Here is an 18301-nt window from a genome sequence, read left to right as displayed (position 1 = left end):
TTCGAACTGGAGAAGAGCGAATCGGTTGGTGAACTCTTCATCCTGGGAAAACTCAGGGCGGGCCACCCATCTGGGGAAAGGGCAGATACCTGGTCTTTGTTCTACACAAACATACAAGCAGATTCATGTTCACACGCAACAACTCTCGCAGTTTAATATTCGGTCAGTAAAGCCGTCCCGGTTACTCCAGCCATTAAACTTGGGGTGGGGGTGGGGAGGAGAGAGGAGAGAAGGATAGAGGCCGAGGCGAGTAGAACGGGGCGTGGCGTGGCCGTCTCCAGGGAGGCGCAGGCCTGAGGACCCCCGCCCCCCCCCCCGCCACCGCCCTGGCTAGCCAGCGCTAGCCTTTCCTCCTTAGGGTTCCGGCGGCTGGTGCCCAGAGCCACGACTTCCAGCGTACAAGACCTAGGGAAGGCCTGATAACGGCGGGCGCCGATCCCCAAAGGGTCACGCATGCCAGCCGTGCGCGCCCGACCTGGAACCCATCACCGGAGACCTAGGGAACCGCCGCTGAGTCAGCAAGGCGCGCTCCCGCGAAGGCTAAGCCCCGCCCCGTCCGCCTCCCTCCTCGGTTAACCCCTTCCTACACAGAACTACAGCCTCCTTGCCCTTGGCGACCGATGTATTCGGAGATCACCGCCAAGTCCAGGGCCCTCTCCGCCCCAGAGTACAGTGAGCAGGCGCCCGCAGGTCAGTGCTATAATTGGCCTAGGTCCGAACCTTCTCGGAGCCCCTGCCTCAGTTTCTTCAATTCTAAAGTAAGAAACTCAGACCCACCCTAGACCCCTTCGCCCAGGGGTGGAGGCCACCTCTAGCACTATGCCCAACTCAGTCTGGACGCCCTCTCACGGGCCTTCTGAGACCAGATGATCAGAGGTTCGGAGGGCCTCAGTCGGGTCTTCCTCACCGTCACTCTCTCTCGAGACCCCTCACTCCCGTCTGCCTTCCCAAGAGCATTTTTCATCTGTTGGTTGGTGCGCCAAGAGTTAAGCACCTGAAGGCGGGGCTTTCGTGACGTCACTAGCACCCCGCGTCCGACCTGGGGCGTGGCTAACATATCACCGCCCCCTCTCTCTCCATTCTTCCCGCCCCTCCCCGCTGTCACCAAGCCAGGGGCACATGATGCAACCCGCCGCGGCCTCCGTTGTTTGATTGGTGGCCGCGCCCGGCGCCAGGAGCAGTGATTGGGCAGAAGAGGCTGTGACGAAATCTGGACCCTGCCCTGGAAAGAAGGGAGGAAAGGAGAGGGAAAGGGGGGGCCCCACAGAGGAAAGGGGACTGGGGAGGCGGGGTCCCGACGCTGTGCTCGCGCCCCGAGCGCGCCAGTCCCGGGGCTGCAGGGAGCGCAGCGCGCGCGGCCCGGGCCCCGGCCACCGGATGCCCTACCGGACACAACCCTCCCAGGGGCTTGGACAACTGCCCACCTCGGACACTGCACCGGACACTGCCCCCCACAGGACTGGACACTACAACGGACACTACTTCCCAGCTCCGGACATTGCTCCCACCTCCCCCCCTCAACCCCGATCCTGGACGCTCTTCCCCCTCCCCCTCCGTGGACCAGGCACCGAGCCCCCCCGCAGGCTCCAGCTAGCGTCCCCTGGCACCCCAGCGCTGAACAAGGCTCTCTCCCTGTTGCTTTCGCCCTCTCTCTCACCTCCTGCGTTCCCCCCGCTCCTCCTCCCCCCTGGGTCGGAGCCCCGCCAGTTTCTCAGACCCCCTGCTGCCCGGCCGCGACCGCCCGAGCCCCCATCCCCAGCCGCTGGCCCGCCCGGATGCCTCTCCCCGGGGGATTGTGGTGGCTCCTCTGCTGCCGTCGAGGCTTCACCCTTCTGCACCGGGACTACGGGGACGGCGAGCTTAGTGGGGACGGGGACGAGGACGAGGACGAGGAGACTTTTGAGCTTCGGACTCCGAATCCGGCGGGCGGCGGGAGGGTAAGTCGGGGGTGCGGCGGGGTGGTGGGGATGTCTTGGAGATTTGTCTCAATCTTCGCTCCAGTCAGTTGGCTCCCCAGCTCGCGATCCAGGATCAAGGCTCCAGCCAAACTGTTCTCTGGGCGCACTGGGGACAAGGGGGAGGTTCCTGCCTGGGGGCTAGAAGCCCTCCCCCCACCACCAGAGCTCAAGGCACAGTGGGACTCCGAAGGTGCCTGCGGGCTTCGCGCCGCATGCTGGGCGCTGTCCACCTGCTGGGGGCCCTGAGGCAGGGTAGGCGTCACGCGTGGCCCGACCTGGCCCTGCCTCTCCCTTCCCCGTCGGGCCCGCGTCCCATCCCGTCTCCTTCCGCCTCCGCCAGCTCCGAGGAATGTGGCGAGGCCGGCTGGGCGGCTCGGATGCCTGGGTCCGCTCCGCTCCCAGTTCGGGAGCTCTGGGGCCAGATGCGGGAGCTTCTGCCGCGGGGACCTGGGCGAGGGGGAGAAGGTATCCTAGGATTGGGGTCTGTGGCAGGAACCCCACGGAGGAGCTGAGGAGCACGGTTCTGCAAGTGTCCCTGTCACCCCCCTGCCACTCTGGACAGGACTCTCGGCCCTCCCTGGTGAGGCTCCAAGGGAATTCCAGAGGGATAGCTAGGGACAGTCCCGATTTCGTCGACTATTCCCTTGGGGAAACTGAGGCACGAGTAGTATGGGAGCCATTTCGATCCTGGTGTCCCCTCCTCCATATTCTTGCCCTCAGACGGACAGACTCCAGTGTGCTAAAGCCTAGGCCAGGCTTCCATCCCCCGCCGCTCAGGGGTCCCAGGCAGGCCCAGTGGCTCAGTGCCCGGGTGGGGCGGGCTGAGCTGCCGGGCAGAGGCTGGCGCCAGCACCTGGCGGAGGCGGAGGGCGGATAAATATAGAGGGGGGGGGAGGGAAGTAGGGGACTGTGATTAGGGGAGCTGGTGTGAGAGGGTGGTCACCACCTGTCCCCGTTGGTAGCATGGCTCGGAACCCTGCTTGGACCTTCCAGGATATGGGTGCAACCCCACCCCTGGAAGGCCCAGGACCTTCCAGCCTGGGCAGGGTCGGGCTCGGCTTTGTCAACCAGGCTGCGGCTTCTCTCATGTTCCACCTCCACCCCACCCCCCTTCTCTGGTGTTGGGGACAGGTGTCCCTGGCCCCCTCCCCCTCCTGGCTGGAGCTGTCTGGCCCGATGGGAGGATGGCACCATTCCTGCCAGGCCGGCCTCTCAGATCGCAGTCTAGGACTGAAGTTAGGGCGATGTGGGGCGAGTGGGGAAGTGGCCAGATCCCAAACTACTCCTCCTGGGGGGCGGGTGCCATTCCTCAGCCCAGCCTACCCCACCTGAGTCCCAGCAGGGAAGCAGGGGCTCAGTTCCCTCCTGTGCCTGCTGCCAAGGTAAGCATCGCCCTTTACTCACCTCTGCTACTGCTGCCTGACGCCGCCTTCTCCCTCCCCCCAAGCAAAGGGGACCTAGTGCAGTACAGGAAACGCGAGTGCAAGGGTTGGCTTCTAGTGGGCTAGAGTGGGAAGAGACTTCAACTGGTTTACTGAAGGGGAAACCGAGGCAGGAAGGGACTTGTCCAAGGTTCCACAGCGAGCCAGGGGCCCAGTCGGCACTAGAACCAAGGTCTGCTGGCACCGCGCCCAGTGCTCTTCCCCCCCCACCCCCACCCCAACTCCACCCTGATTTCGTCTTCAAAGGGTAAAGGGGACTGAGGCAGCGGCCTTGGCCTCCCCGGTGGACCAGCGGAGGGGCGGGCCCAGTGACTGGCTCGCTCCGCCCCTGCTGCGACCCTGCTCTGGGACTCCGCAATTCCCCCGGCAGCGCGGTCCCAGAGGCATGGGCTGCAGCCTTCTCTCCTGGGCCGCGCCTGTTCTTGAGGCCTTTTCTGTCTGACTCTCAGGGACCCCTGGACGTGACGCTGACTCAGCCAGCAAGAACCGGGCCCGTCTCCGACAGGTGAGCCCCAACGCCCTGACCCGTGCTAACGTGACCCCAGTTCGCCCGCAGGACCCCCTTGCTCACCCTCTTCCCTCCCGCGATTGTGCAATAAGGGAGAGGCCCACTGCCGGACGCTGTGGTTTGGCCGGGGTCCCGGGGATGGGGGCGGAGGGGGGGCGGTCCAGCCAGGGGTGCCGGGAGAAAGGGGGGGTCCAGGCTATTTCTGGTGCGAGGTCAGAACAGCCTGGTGGTTCCCACAGACAAGGGGAGGGGCTCCCCGCCCGGGAGCCAGGCACCTCTCTGGTGTGGTCTGGTGAGCTCCTGGTGAGACGCCCCCTTGAGACGCGCCCGGGGTGCGGCAGTCTCGCTCTACCCTTCCTCCTCTTCGGCCTAGGCTGCCGAGTTCAGATGAGACCCGGAGCCTCATTCCCGAGAAGGGGCCGCCGGATGACGACCCGGACGTCGTCGTGAAAGGTGGGGGACCCCTTCGGGCACTCCAGAGGCGCCCAAGGCGCCCAATCCCAGGGAATACTATCTCCATCTGCTGATCTTGTCCCCTCCCCGCAGGCTGGCTGTACCGTGAGCCCCGCGGAGGAGGGGCGCGGCCCTGGCTGCCCCCACGCCGGGCTTGGTTCGTACTCACGCGGGACTCCCTGGACCAGTACAGCAGCAGCGGGGACGGGGCGCGGCACCTCGGGAGCCTGGTGCTCACCAGTTTGTGCGCTGTGACCGGGCCGGAACGCAGGCCCAAAGAGACCGGTGAGAAGTGGGGGCACTCTACTTCTACCTCCCGGGGCTGCCACAATCCCTGCTGGGCCGGGCTCCTCATCCTGGTCTTTCTTTCCCCCAGGTCTATGGTCAGTGACCGTGTCTGGCCGCAAACACAGTGTGTGGCTCTGCTCAACACGCCAGACAGAAGCTGAACGCTGGGGGGTGGCGCTGCGAGAAGTGATCGCAGCCAAGGCCCCGCTGGAGACCCCCACCCAGCTACTGCTCAGGGACATTCAGGTGTGAGAGAGGGGGGCCTCCTGCAAAGAAGGTGGCAAACCTGGAAGCTGTCTGGGGACAGGGGGAAGCTCTTGCCCCGTAATCTGACCCTCCCCCTTGGCCTCTAGGAGAGCTGTCAGGACCAGGAGGCTGTGGCCCTCATTTACCACCGCAACCCTATCCTGAGGCACACGAGTGGGGCCTTGTATGCCCCACTCCTGCCCTTGCCCTATGGAGCGAATGCCCCAGGTGAGTGGCCCCAAGGTTCCAACCCCCTGCAGGGGATGTGGTTGATCCGAGTTAAGAATCTGCCCTATCTCCTGGAGCCCTGGTGGCCTGTGGGGGCTAGGTCTGGGGCTATGAGAAAGATGAGCTGTCTCCTCCTGGAACCATGTAGAGTCTAGGAAACCCTGGATAGGAGATGCCTGGATTGAAGTGGGGTGGGGGTAGCAGGGACTTACAGAGACACTGCAGGGCCTACCAGCCTCTCACTTTTCCAAGAATGAAGGGGAAATGGGAAACTGGCATACCTAGGGCAGGGCATGGTGGGGGGGAGTCAGTAGGGCAGGAAGCCAGCCAGAAAAAGAAAGGGCTGCCTTTGACTGTTTTCTCTCTGGGTCTCACTGGGGCCCCTGAACTTCCTTGTAGAGTGTTCACTCTCTGACCTTTCCTCACACTCTTAGGAACATGTCATGTTGCCATCGTGTGTCACTGAGAGGGTTCTGACCCCAGAGCAGAACTGCCCCATGGTCTTTCCTAGGCTGTCATCTTGACAGTAACAGATGGTCAGGCCTTCTCCCATGGAACTGCTGGGGTGGGGACGGGTCCACAGCCAACCTTTCAGTGTCACCAGGGCTCCTTCTGTGTCGTGTTACCTGTCCATGTCACTTCCATGCCATGTTACTTGTCCGTGTCACTTTAACAAGCAGTGAAAGTGCTGGAAGGGCACCTGTCCTCATTCAGCCAACCCCCCTCCCCATAAGATTCCAACAGGGAGGGGACAAAGGGGCAAGGACCAGCATCTTGGTTTTCTGATCTCCCCCCGCCCCCCAGTCTATGTTCTGGTCCATCACAGTGGTGCCCAGTCCCAGTTACCAAATCTGGGGCAAGCCTGTGTCTCTCAGCCTGTCCCACTGAATAACCCCAACTCCCTTAGAAGCATCTGGAGTGGGGATCCCCAGAAGCCAGGGGCTGAGAGGGTGGTTCTGGGGGGACCACTGCTTTCCCTTCACTCTGCCTGTCCTTCTTAACCTCTTCTCCTCGCCACCCCCTGTCCCCTTATACTCCTGACCTCCCCCTGGTTCATGCCTTCCTCCTAGGGCCCAGCTCTGTGTCCCCTTTCCAAACCATCCCTCCACCCCCACCCTCCCGCAGGTCCGGGCTATGCGCCCTTGAGGGAGGAGGCAGTGCGGCTGTTCTTGGCGCTGCAGGCCCTGGAGGGGGTGCGGAGCCCCGGGCCCCTGATGCAAGGTGTGCTCCAGACCTGTCGGGACCTGCCGGCACTGCAGGATGAGCTCTTCTTGCAGCTGGCTAAGCAGACCTCGGGCCCCACGGGCCCTCCCGGGCCGCCTGCGACCCATGACCCTGCGACCCTGCGGTACTGGCAGCTCCTCACCTGCATGAGTTGCACCTTCAGGCCTGGGGGAGCCGTGCGCGGGCACCTCCTGGGGCATCTGGAGAGGTGAGCTGGGCGGGGCTCAGGCTTGGGTCCTGCTGGGCTGGGAGGGAGGATCTTTCCTTCTTTCTAAAGGGTTTGGCAGATGGCATAGAGAAGGGAGGGGCTCGGCCTAAACCAGGGCCCAGGCTACTATGCACCATGTCTTTTGTAGAAGGACTGACAAAAAGGCGCCCCCTTTGGACAATTATTTAAAAGCACTTTTCCTCCCTGGGCTGATGCCATCCTGCTCCAAGGCTTCCAAATTAGCCAGCGAAATGCTGCTGGATTGAGAATTTTAGCTGGAATGAGCATCCAAGAGACTTTCTGAAGTGGGAAGGGACTGCAGGGTGACACAGAAAGGAATTCAATTCGACTCCAAACAGAGCATGGGGTAGTTGGAAGGGCGAGTGAGTGGCTGCCTTTGAGGAATTTAGTTGGAGGGGAGGAAGTCCTGGGATGACAGATAGGCGGTGGGTGGTAGTGGGGAGTTCTCTAAGCACTGATGTCCGTCACCCTCTGTCCCAGAACCGAGCGGGCCCTCCCAGATTCAGAGCTGGCTGAATATGCGCGCTTCATCAGAAGAGCACTGGGCCGGACACGCAGCCGTGAGCTGGTGCCTTCGTTGGCGGAGATTTCCGCGCTGAGCCGGCGGCAGGAGCTGCTGTGCACAGTACACTGTCCCGGGGCTGGTGCCTGCCCAGTGGCCATCGATTCGCACACCACTGCCGGGGAGGTGAGGCTAGAGAGAGGCTTCCGCATCCCCACGCTTCCCAGGCTTTGCTCCTTCGGTGCCTGGGTCCTAGATGTTCCCAGTGTTTCAGAATCTGCATTTGGGTAGGGGGTGGGGGTGGGGTGGAGTGGTGCGACTAAGCAAACTAGAGGACCCCCTCCAGTTGTATCCGCCCCTCTCCAACTGCTGGCAAGACTCTCTCCCCTGTACGGACTGACTTCCCCCTCTCTGCTTCCCGCTTCCCCCCCCCCCCCCCCCGCAGGTGGCGAGAGAGCTAGTGGGGCGATTGGGCTTGACCCGGAGCCGCAACTCTTTCGCGCTGTATGAACAGCATGGGGCGCAGGAGCGAGCCCTGGCTGGGGGGACCCTCGTGGCCGACGTGCTCACCAGGTTTGAGAAGTAAATGTCCAGAGCCAGCCCTGCTGCCCCCTAACTCCTCTGCCTCACAGATGCCCTCAATCACTACACAAATGTTGATCCGTTGGTGCTGGCGGGGTAGTGGGCTATGGATTAAGCTACTGGCCACAAGGTCGGCAGTTGGTGGTGGAGGTGGTGGTGGTGGTGTGTCTGTGGCGGGGAGAGATGAGACAGTCTGCTCCTGTAAAGATTGAACCTTTGGATTTAAAGAGAGGCGTTTTTCTTTTTAAAATTGAGTTTTCTATGCCCCGAGCAGCAGCGATCTATGCTGGGGTCTCCCTGGGACCCCACAGTCTAACTTCAAGACTTCTTCCTTTCTACTCCGCCCAGACTCCCCGCCCCCCAGGGGGGAAAAAAACCTGGCCCACCCTATTGCTTCCTCCCTCGGCCCAGCCCTGGGGCCCTGGCCCTGGAGGCTCTGCTTCCTGGTTGAAGGTCTTTCCTCCTCCGCAGTTTGGCCGCAGGAGATGAAGCCGGGCTGGTGGACACGCCAGACTCGGGCTGGAAACTGTGTCTGCGTCTTCACGGACCTCTGCACCCCGAGGGGCTGTCCCCAGACGGTCACGAACTGCCTTTCCTCTTCGAGCAGGTGAAGGTCATCTTCAGTCACGCCCCACTAAGAATCCCTGAGCTTCCCTATCTCAAAACCGAGGTGTCGCCCATTCCCACGCGCGGTGACTTGCGTGTGTCAGAAGAGAACAGCGTTCCATTGGGGTTTTGGCGGCTCCCGTTTGCGAGCCGATCCGAGGCGCCTCTGGGTGGACCCGAGTCTCAAGCCTTTCCGCGTTCGCCTTTTATGCCACCCAGACACGCCCTCCCTCGCGGGACCTCAGATCCCAGGTGCGCGCGGCCGCCGCTCGCGCGCTGATGCCCCGCGGTCTCCCCCGCAGGCTCACGCTCTGCTGCTGCGCGGCCGGCCGCCCCCTCGCGACCACACGCTGCGCGCCCTGGCGGCGCTGCGCCTGCAGAGCCTGCACCCGGACTTCTCGCCGCGCGCGCCCCCACCGCCCCTGGACCGCCTGCTGCCGCGCGCCGCCCCGCCGCCCGAGGCTCCGCCGCGCGCCGCCCCCAGGCCCCTGCCCTCCGCCGCCCTGCTGGCCGGGGCCTTCTGGAGCCCAGGCCTGGCCAAGCGGCGGGCGGAGCGAGCCTGGCGCGGCGGCGGGGCGGGAAGCGCGGGCCGCGACGGAGGAGGAGGAGGAGAAGGAGGAGGTGGCGGCCCCGGCACCGCGACGGCCCTGCTGGGCGGCTGGAAGCGGCTTCGGGGCATGGGCCGAGCGGAGGCCATGGCTGCCTACCTAGCTCTGGCAGCGCAGTGTCCGGGGTTCGGCGCTGCTCGGTATGACGTTCTGGAGCTGAGCACGGTGAGGGGGAGAAGGGAGAAGGGGGACTCTGGCGGCCCAAGCCCCGTGGGATCTTTGCCCCAGTGCCGCAGGCCCCCACCGTGGGTCACACTTCCCACCCGGGCAGAGCCTCGCAGCTCCACCCCCTGGGCCCCCGTGGTGGCCCCTCACCTCGCTGGTGTCCTGTGACTCCTTGCAGGCTCCCACTGTGGGCCTAGTGGGGGAACCAGGTGCTCACAGAACCTCTCTCACCAAAGCCAATCGCAGTGTCCTCTGTCTCAGTCCCTCCTCCACCCACCCCACTGACTCTCTCTATGCCCGCAGGAGCCTGGTGGAGGCCCTCCACAGAAGTTATGCCTGGGCCTGGGCGCCAAGGCCATGTCCCTCTCCCGCCCGGGAGAGACAGAGCCCATCCACAGCGTCAGCTATGGCCATGTGGCCGCCTGCCAGCTAACGGGGCCCCATACCATGGCGTTGAGGGTGGGAGAGAGCCAACTTGTCCTGCAAAGTCCCCAGGTGAGTGAGTGGGAGCTTGGGGGGTGGGGTTCAGTGGAGGGTGGAGGGAAGGGAAGGCAGGTCAAGACCATTTCTGGAAGATTGGGCATGGGCCGGGCGGGGCCGTGCTGAGACAAGCTCCGGGAGCTTACATGGGAGTGGGAGAGCCAGACAAGCACCAAGTCATCCGAGGTCACATTTCAGATCAAGAGCAGCACCCCAGAGGGAAAAACAGCCAGCCAGGACAGGACGGGGCTGGAGAGGGCCTGGGCACTAGGAGGTGACCCTTAAGATCTGGAGACAAGCATTCCAGGTGGAGGTCCAGAGATGGGAATAGACTTGGCAACGGAGAGGGCCAGAGCAGCAGCCAATGTGAGCGGCACCTCATGGGGTGGGGGACGGCTGCAGGGGTCAGGTCATGGAGGATCCTGGCGTTTCTGAGCCTGGGTAGGAAACGGGACCTAAGGAGCCCGGTGGCCCCCTGCCCTTTGCCCTCTCTTAGGTGGAAGAGATCATGCAGCTGGTGAATGCCTACTTGGCCAGCCCCTCCCCCGAGAGGCCCTGTAGCAGCCCTTCACCATGCCAAGACCAGCCAGACATCTCCCCTCCCAGCCAGCACCCGGGCCTGGAAGAGCCCCAGCCAGCGACAGTCTGGCTGTTTGGGGCAGCTGCAGGACTGAGCGTGCCAAGAGGTCATGACCTCCCTCTTGCTCCCAGCCTGGGCCTGGACTGTTCTGAGATCTGAGGACACTGTGGACCCTTTTGGCCCTGCAGGGACAGGGCATACCCTCCACCCAGGGGCTGCAATTTTCTAGTTTGTTTCTTAATTTATTTGTAGAAGAGAAGCAAAAAAAAAAAAATCCTTATTTACACAAAGCGTTCTGATGAGAGTGTTGTACAAGTCAGAGCCCCGAAGCTCAGAACTCCACCCCTGGGGACACCCACCCACACACTAGGCTTTTCCAGGCACCCAGAACGGTCTGTCTGCCACAGGGCTCCACCCTCCTGGACCTTCTGGATTTAACCTCTGTCTGGCCGGGCAGCTGCTGTAGGGTGATGGGTGGGGCAGGCCAGAGGCAGCTTTGGAAGCTGGCAATTAATTACTCACCCTCTCTTCTCTTCTCCCTTGGGTGGCATAGGGAAGGCTTCCTGGCACCCCTGAGGCCAGAGGGCAGTGAGTCATCAAGACTGGCACTGCTTGATTCCTTCCCAAGTGGCCGGCCTCCTGGCCCTGAGTGTACCCATGTGTTGGTCCTGGAACGGAGGGAGGAGATAGGTCCGAGAACTTCTCAGGAGGGTCAACCCTCCTCTGGATCCCTGCTCCTGCTTAGCAGATGTGGTTGTGTTGGGTTTGTGTTTCTGGGACTCTGATGGTACTGGCCCTGAGAGTCCAGACTTCTTTCCTTCCCAACCTGCTCAGAATACCCTGGGTCCTCCTCTAGTCTGAGGGGTGGGGGCTGGTGCAGCTCTTGTCCATCTAAGGCAGGATCTTAGGGGCTGAAGAGACAGAAGCCCTCAAGAAGCCCCTGAAACCCTGAGAGTGGGGCTGACTTCTGCCATCCAGTGTGGTCCAAGGCGAGGGATGACAAGAGAAACTGCAGACATCCTAAGACTTGGGCTAACTTGTGAACCTTGGAGCAGGTCAAGCCCTGCCCTATCATTTGCCTGGTCCTTAGCAGGGAGCTGGAAGGTGCTTTACCCCATCCCCCTTCTTCATCAAGCCAGTTCCACCTCATAAGGACCCTGAACAACAGAACAAAACCCTGCCCGGTCCTATGCCATCTTCACAAACATTCCTACGTTGGTACCCAGCTGTGTCAATCCATCTTGTCGACAGTCTCCCTGGTTTTCACTGCCCCGCTATTTTACCAAGCAGGATGTCCTTCTCCGGAGACTCATCGCTCCTGACAACATGTCCAAAGTCCATGAGATGAAGTCTCGCCATCCTTGCCTCTAAGGAACTTTCTGGCTGAACTTCTTCCCAGACAGGTGTGTCTGTTCATTCGGCAGTCCATGGTATTTTCAATATTCATTGACAGCACCGTTTTCATAGACGAACCAAAACCTGTTGCCATCCAGTTGAGACTCATATCCACTCTGCAGGACAGAGCAGAACTGCCTCCCCAGGGTTTCCAAAGCGGAAGCAGACGGCTACATACTGTGCCTGCTCCGTAGCAAGTGTGCTTGGACTGCGTGTCCTGGGATGAGCAGCCAGGTGCATCACCACTGTGTCCCTGGGGCTCCTTTCGCCACAGACTGTGCCCTGACTCCATTTGCTCTTGTTGGGAAGCACCACAGACTCACAGTGGCCCTGCGTACACAGAAGGAAACACCACCCAGGCCTGCACCCTCCTCACCGTCCTCGTTAGGGTCCAACCCACTGTTGCAGCCATGTGTCCATCGAACGCCTGGAGGACCTTCCGTGTGTTCGGTCGCCTTCCCACCTCACCATGTTTGCTATCCTTTCCCCACGATCACACATCCAAAGCCTCAACAAATCTCACCATCCTTGTGTCTACGGAGAATTCTGCCTGTCCTCTGGGCTTGCTGACTTCATTGCAGCTACACTGGTAGACAAGGGATCGGATGTCACAGAAGGGAAGCAGGAGGGTCCGCTGTGGGGCTGGAGATGAACTAGAGACATTGTGGAGAGAAGCGGTGTCGAGTTGGGCGGGGAGACTAGGAACGGTTGGGTGTGAGTGGGAGGGGAAAGGGAAGTCACTCCTGGGTGCCCCAGTCCGGCCGCGTGGCCGCGTGGTACTCGTCGATGAGCTCCTGCACCGCCTCCCGGGACGTGTCCAGCTCGTCGAAGTTCTTGAAGATGTCCTCCTTGCGGAACTGCTCCAGGAAGGCCTCCCGCTTCCGCAGCTTGTCATACTGGCGGTAGGTCCGCTCGAAGAGCTTGGGGTGTGCACGGAGCAGGTCACAAACAGCACACAGCTCAGGGGACAAAGGCTCACCCCAAAGCCAGAAGCAGGGGCGCAGGGAGGTGGACAGGTAAAGCACATCAAAGCACGGTTGGGGGCCCACGAAAGGGCGCAAGCTGTGAGCCTCACCGAGGAGATGCTGGTGTGGTTGGCCATCATGAGCCCGCTGACCCGGTGGGCTGAGGGCAGGTAAGGAGACTTCCGAGACAGGGCCACCTGGATGCTGGCTGGGCCCCAGGGGATGAAGTTGGCCAACTTGCGTTCCCGGATCCTCTGCAGGCTCTTGTGCACCTAGGGTGGGCACAGGCCAGGGGGTGGTGCTGGCAGCCTCTCTCTCCCCTGGCCCTGCGGGGCTGGTAGGCAGAGAAAGACCTGGGAGGGGCCTCCCCTACCTGGGTGGGGTCCACCTCGCCCTGGATGATGTTGAGGATGGCGATGTAGCAGTGGTTGGTCTGGCGGTCCCGGCCTGTGGACACCATCACGTTCTTGGGCTGCAGTAGCCGCCTCATGACATCCAGGACCGTGGTCTTCCTCACACTGGCCACCTGAGGGTACAGGGGACAGGACGGGGACAGGGACCAGACCCTCACTTGAGTCACAGGCGAGACACACAGCAAAGAAAGAGCTGTGGACATAGGCCCCACAGACCAGACGCTGGGGTCTGGGCCTCTGGGGAGGCCTCTCCATCTGGGACCACACTGAGCCTCTGCTGGAAGGTCAGGGTCTGAGCGCCCCTCAGCTCAGCTGAGTCATGCCCATGTGCGCAAGTCCAAGCTGACCCTGGAGCCAGTGCCTGCAGAACGCCCCAGACAGGGGAGGATGGAGCTCCGCTAGGAAGCCAGCCCCAGGCTCTGTGGCCGGCCGAGCCCAGAGACTCTGGGGGCCACAGAAGGCCGTGGGGGAAGAGTAAGGCCAGGCCAGGGTCTGCTGGGCCCAGAGCTAGTGCAGCGTGGGCTCTGAGGGCTGCCCTTACCGACTGGTCCGTGGTCAGGGGGGTTCATGTAGCCGGGATAGCGCAGGGTGGTGGTGCTGGCTGACATGATGGTGGACACCTGGGGGCGGGAGTGTCAGGGCATCCCAGGTGGCCTCCCAGCCCTGAGGGCCCCAGCTCTGAGCCAAAGGGGGTGGGGTGGGTGGGGGAGTTGCTCATCAGCTGGTTGATCTGGGAGAAGGACCGGTTCTGGATGTGCAGGCGGTCCCTGGCGTGTTGTCCAGCACCACCTGGGGGACAGAGCAGGGTCATGGCCCCTTTTTGAGAGGGAAGAAGGCCAGGAATCAGGGTATTAGCCTCCAAGCAGGCTTGTTCTCTGGAACCTCACAAGACACTTGTTCACCATTCAATGTAGTGCATATCCCTGGGATCCACTTCCGAAAACCCCACCACCGATAATCCTCGGGAGGGCAGGTCTACGCTGACCCCCTCGGGATTGCCATGAGTGGGCGCTGACTAGACAGCAGCCGGATCTCTGAGCATCTACTGTGCATCCCCTGGAGCTGCAAGGGGGCAAAACAGACGTGTCCTCCCTGCCCTCCACCCAAGTGGACAGAGAGAAAGTATAAAACACCGCAAGGTAGCATGACCTGGGCCTGAAACAGACACAAAGGAGTCTGACCTCCACTGAGTGGTCAGGGCAGGTTTTCCTAAGGCAATGGCGCCTGGAGCTAGGAGGTCAAGTCTAAGAGGGCAGACATTGAACAGGCAGAGTGGGAGGGCGGGGCCTGTAGAGTCTCTGTCTCAGGACAGTGTAAGTTGCTTTCAGCCCTAAGGATGGCCTTGGGGGTGTCTGGGGGCTGGGAAGGGGCTTGAACAGGACAAGAAGTGGGAGGAGGGCTTCACAAAGTTGGTGGGGGAAATTCCACGATCCTTTAGCTCCATTTTTCCATGAACTTTTTGGAGCCCCCTTGTGTACCATACCACTCACTGCTCTGGGCGAAGGAGCCCACCCTCCAGGTTCGCTCTGTGGTCACCACGCAGTCCGCGTTCTGGGTCAGCCTCTGGAGCGTGAGCAGCGAGTTATACGGCTGCACCACCACGTCGCTCATCTCGTCCTGGTTGGGGAACACCGAGTACATCTGCACCAGCTTCTTGGGGTACCTGAGGGGAAGGAGAGGCTGGAGGGGAGCGTGGCGCAGTCCAGTGGAAGGAACCCCATCACTACTCAACTCTTTCGCAGGGAAAAGGGAATATATCTTTCCCTGCGCCGCCCCGGTCTTCTAATCAAGGTGAGGGCAGAAGAGTCGTCAGAAAGGCTGTCTCAAGCCTGAAACCCAGCAGATCGCCTGCCTTGGTGCAGAGTGCTGTTGACTGAAACATCACCAGTCAGGGGGCAGAACAAACAAATGTGTTTTCTCATTGTTTAAACTCACTGCCATTGAGCGAATGTGATTCAAAGCGACCCTGATGGACGGGACAGAGTAGAACTGCCTCTGAGTTTCCGAGACTCTTTACGGGAGTAGAAAGCCTTGTTTTCCCTCCCTTGGAGAGGCTGCTGGTTTTGAACTGCTGATCCTGTGGTTGGCTAGCAGTTCAATGTGCCACAAGAGCACCTTCTCAAAGCCAAACTCACTGTGATCAAGTCAATGCGCCGCCGCATAGCAACCTGGGAGGATCGGGTAGAACTGCCCCTCTGGGTTTCCAGGACTGTAACTCTCCGGAAAGTAGGAGTAAGTAGAAAGTCCCTTCTTTCTCCGCCAGAGCGGCTGGTGGCTTCCAATTCAAATGCATAGTGCTGGCTCTGGGGGAAGTCTTTCTTTGTCTGTGTCCCCTCTGCAGGAAGGTCCTTGTGTCTCTTTAGCTTCTGCTTCCCCATTTCTCTGGGATGCCCTAGGCGCTTATCTTAGCCCCATCGCTGCCTGCCAGGTGATTTATTCTTGTTTATATCTCAAAAGAGACTCAAGATACAGCCTACACTAATGCCGCCTCATTAACACAGCAAAGGCAACCCCTTCCCAAATGGAGCTCTAACCAAAGGCATGGAGGTTAGGGTTTACAGCATACATGCCAACACAATTCAATCCACAACCTCTTCCTAGGCAAACCCACATCTTGGGGCGGGGGTGGGGGTGGGGGGGCGGGGGATGGCGGCTCCATCCCTGTGACTCAAAAAAGGATGTTTTAAATCTTCTCTGCCAAGAGAAAAAGTACCAAAAGTGAACCCAGGGCAACAGGGCTCCAGTCTTCAGCGCAGACCTGGCTCACCTGTCATTCAGCCGATCCAGGAGGTAGAGCCCAGGCCAGAGCGGTCCCTCCGGCTATGGAATGACACAGCACAAACCCCTGTGTGGGGAGAGGGGAGGGCAGTTTCCAGTTAAAAGGGAAAGACGTTTCAGGGTGATCACATTCCCTATTTCCAATGCACTCATTTCTCAAGGTCTGCTCTGTGAATATCCCAGCCGTCTCTGGGAACGTGCTGTGCCCAGAGGAGAAAAGACATGACGTCCCCATCAAGGCCATGGTCTCCAGGAGGGCAAGAATCGTTTCTTATTTATCCCAGCACCCCAGCATGGATGCAGCAGGTACCCGATAAATGGGCTTTGAACAGTATTGTCCCGTCAGACCACCTTGAGCAGGCCACTTCCTGACCTTCCCCAGTACTCCCCACCTCTGATTTTTAAAATTTTATTTTTGTGGGCAGGGGACCTCACCTCTAGGCTGTCACTCCCATCTGCTTCTCTGTCTGTGATGTCAAAAATGTCTTCGTGGATTTTTTCATCCTGTGTGGAGACATAAGATCCCTTGGCCTGGCTGCTAACCAAAAGATTAGTGCTGGGACCCACCCACCGGCCTGGAGGCAGAAAGGGCTGGCAACCCGCTCCTGTGCAGATCTCAGCCTGTAATCAGACAGTTCTGCTCAGTCACATGGAGTCGCTGTGATTAAAAAACCTACTCTGTGGGGCCCAACCACCACCACATAGAGCAATGGGAAGAGAAGGCCAGGGATGGAAGGTTCTGGAGAGCATCTGTTTGCAGCCAGGAGAGTTCCTCCTGGGGCACAGGGACTACCTACCCACAAGCAGAAGCTGCTGCAGACCTCAATCCAGGCCAGCTGCCTTCCAAGTGATTTGTACACTTGCCCGCACCTCCCCCCTGGTATTCCCTCTTTTCAGGGTAGCCCTGGTGTCTCTTATTTCTTGTCAATCTGATCTGGTCCGATGCCCAGGGTGGAAATATCTAAAGTGCCTGGGATGGATGGCCCACTGCCGGGCACCTGGGAGAATCCGCTGGCCCAGTTGTTGCCCACGCCACCGCCATGCTCCGACAGGTAGATGTTCTCCGGGTTGTAGAGCTTGGCATAGGGGGAGTTGAGGATGGAGTGGATCACCCTGGGCTCCAGGTCCAGCAGCACCGCCCTGGGGATGTAGTGCTCATCGTCTGCCTGGCAAGGGGGTGAGGGGAGGGGGGAGCGCAGTCAGTGGGGGCACCTGCCAACTGGGGCGCCTGCCCGCCCTCCCTCCCAGCGCCAGCCAGCAGCCCTGGCCCTTCCCCTCGGGGTCCCGGCGCCCTGCGGGCCCGTGGCCAAGCCGCTGGGGGCAGGCACCTGATAGAAAAAGACGTCTTTTCGGTCTGTGCCTTCAGTGGCGAACTCCTCCACGATGCCCTCGGGGCTGATGCCATGCTGTTTCCAGAACTCGAACCCAACTAGGAGAGGGGGGAGGGAAGACGTCTGGGTCGCCTGGAGCCTGGGCATCTGAGTCAGAGGCTGACACCCGCCAAGGGTGGGGCAGGAAGGGGGGCCCACCATGGCCAGGGCTGGAGCTCTGACTCTAGGGGCTGTACCTTGTGGGCACTCCCTTCATCGAAGGGAGAGGGGGGAACTGGAAAGGGGCCAAGCATTTAGGTGGCAGACCCTGAGGCCTGTGGGGGGTCCTACGCTCGCTCACTCTGGTTGCCGCACTGGCCCAGCTGCAAGGTGATGATCTCCCGGGGCATCGCTGCTCCGATGGATGCAGGAGCCTGGGGTCCCCGAGCCCGGCAGGAGTTAGGGGCCCGCAGAGGACCGCCCGGCAGCGGGGCGCGCAGGACGTGGGGAGCGCGCGCTCTGGCTGGCTGCTGACGCGGGGGCTCCATCTGCGCGTGTGCAGTGTGGGCCTCCTCTCGGCCGGCCGCAGCCCCGCAGCCCAGCCTGGGCATCACGCTGCACTGCAGCCCGCAGCTGGAATTCGCTCACGAGCGCCCAGCGAGGCCGCGCCCCGCCCCGGCGCCGCGTGAGACCACGCCCCGGGCTCCTGCACAAGCGCCTGCGCAAAGGGCCTGGCCCCCCAAGAGTCTGGGCCGGCGTGGGGGCGGGGCCCGGAGACGGAGCCGGTCTGGGTGGTGGTCTAGGTCCTCAGTCAGTCCCCCGCTCCCACCTCCGGGAAGCAGCTTTGCTAGGCCGAAGGGCTAAGGGTAAATGAACTAAACTGACTCGCTTCTTTATGATCAGGAAAAGCCTTTGGCATAGAAACATGACTTTAGTGGGGGTGGGGGGAGCGGGGTGGTGGTGGTGGTGGTGGTGTGTGTGTGTGTGTGTGTGTGTGTGTGTGTGTTCATATCAACGGTATCGGGGTCCAGTGTCTTGCCATCTGCTTTTCCGTGCCACATCCGGCCTCTGTCATCCGTCAGGTTGGTTTGGGGCATTCCTTTTGAGAACTGCCCTGAGACACCAAGCAAGCGCAGGACTTGGTGTGTGGACCAGGAAGATTATAGAAGGAACTGTACTCACCCCAAGCCCAGGCAGCACCGGGTCGGGAGTCCCCAAGGCAGGGCGCTGGGTGTGCCGCAGGGAGGATCTGCCCGCCAGGCGTGCCCCCCCTCCACCTCTGGGCGAGCCGGCCAGGACACTCCGGACCTCTTTTGTTACTGGCTTTTTGGACGTCTTCCT

At 61.2% G+C, this 18301-nt stretch overlaps 2 protein-coding genes across 2 annotated transcripts; one reads left to right on the top strand and one right to left on the bottom strand.

Annotated features, from left to right (window-relative positions):
* Window positions 1-1640: 1640 nt before the first annotated feature.
* On the top strand, window positions 1641-10389 carry PLEKHH3 (pleckstrin homology, MyTH4 and FERM domain containing H3). Its single transcript, XM_075561866.1, is given in 14 exon segments — window positions 1641-1937; window positions 3850-3905; window positions 4282-4361; window positions 4455-4646; window positions 4738-4895; window positions 5003-5123; window positions 6249-6555; window positions 7057-7264; window positions 7524-7660; window positions 8132-8267; window positions 8569-9039; window positions 9343-9534; window positions 10016-10153; window positions 10155-10389. Coding segments are annotated over 14 exon segments (2397 nt in total). The 5' UTR covers window positions 1641-1775; the 3' UTR covers window positions 10194-10389.
* LOC142458753 (tubulin gamma-1 chain-like) lies at window positions 10355-17571 on the bottom strand. Its single transcript, XM_075559669.1, is given in 13 exon segments — window positions 10355-12414; window positions 12570-12731; window positions 12833-13029; window positions 13387-13493; window positions 13592-13640; window positions 13643-13661; window positions 14409-14535; window positions 15640-15672; window positions 15674-15717; window positions 16086-16154; window positions 16649-16816; window positions 16979-17079; window positions 17322-17571. Coding segments are annotated over 13 exon segments (1509 nt in total). The 3' UTR covers window positions 10355-12231.
* Between the last annotated feature and the right edge of the window lie 730 nt (window positions 17572-18301).

Source organism: Tenrec ecaudatus, chromosome 10 (assembly GCF_050624435.1).
Source record: "Tenrec ecaudatus isolate mTenEca1 chromosome 10, mTenEca1.hap1, whole genome shotgun sequence".
In the NCBI taxonomy this organism is placed as follows: domain Eukaryota; kingdom Metazoa; phylum Chordata; class Mammalia; order Afrosoricida; family Tenrecidae; genus Tenrec; species Tenrec ecaudatus.
Note: the sequence above shows the minus strand (reverse complement) of the source record. Positions and strands in the feature narration are given on the sequence as shown.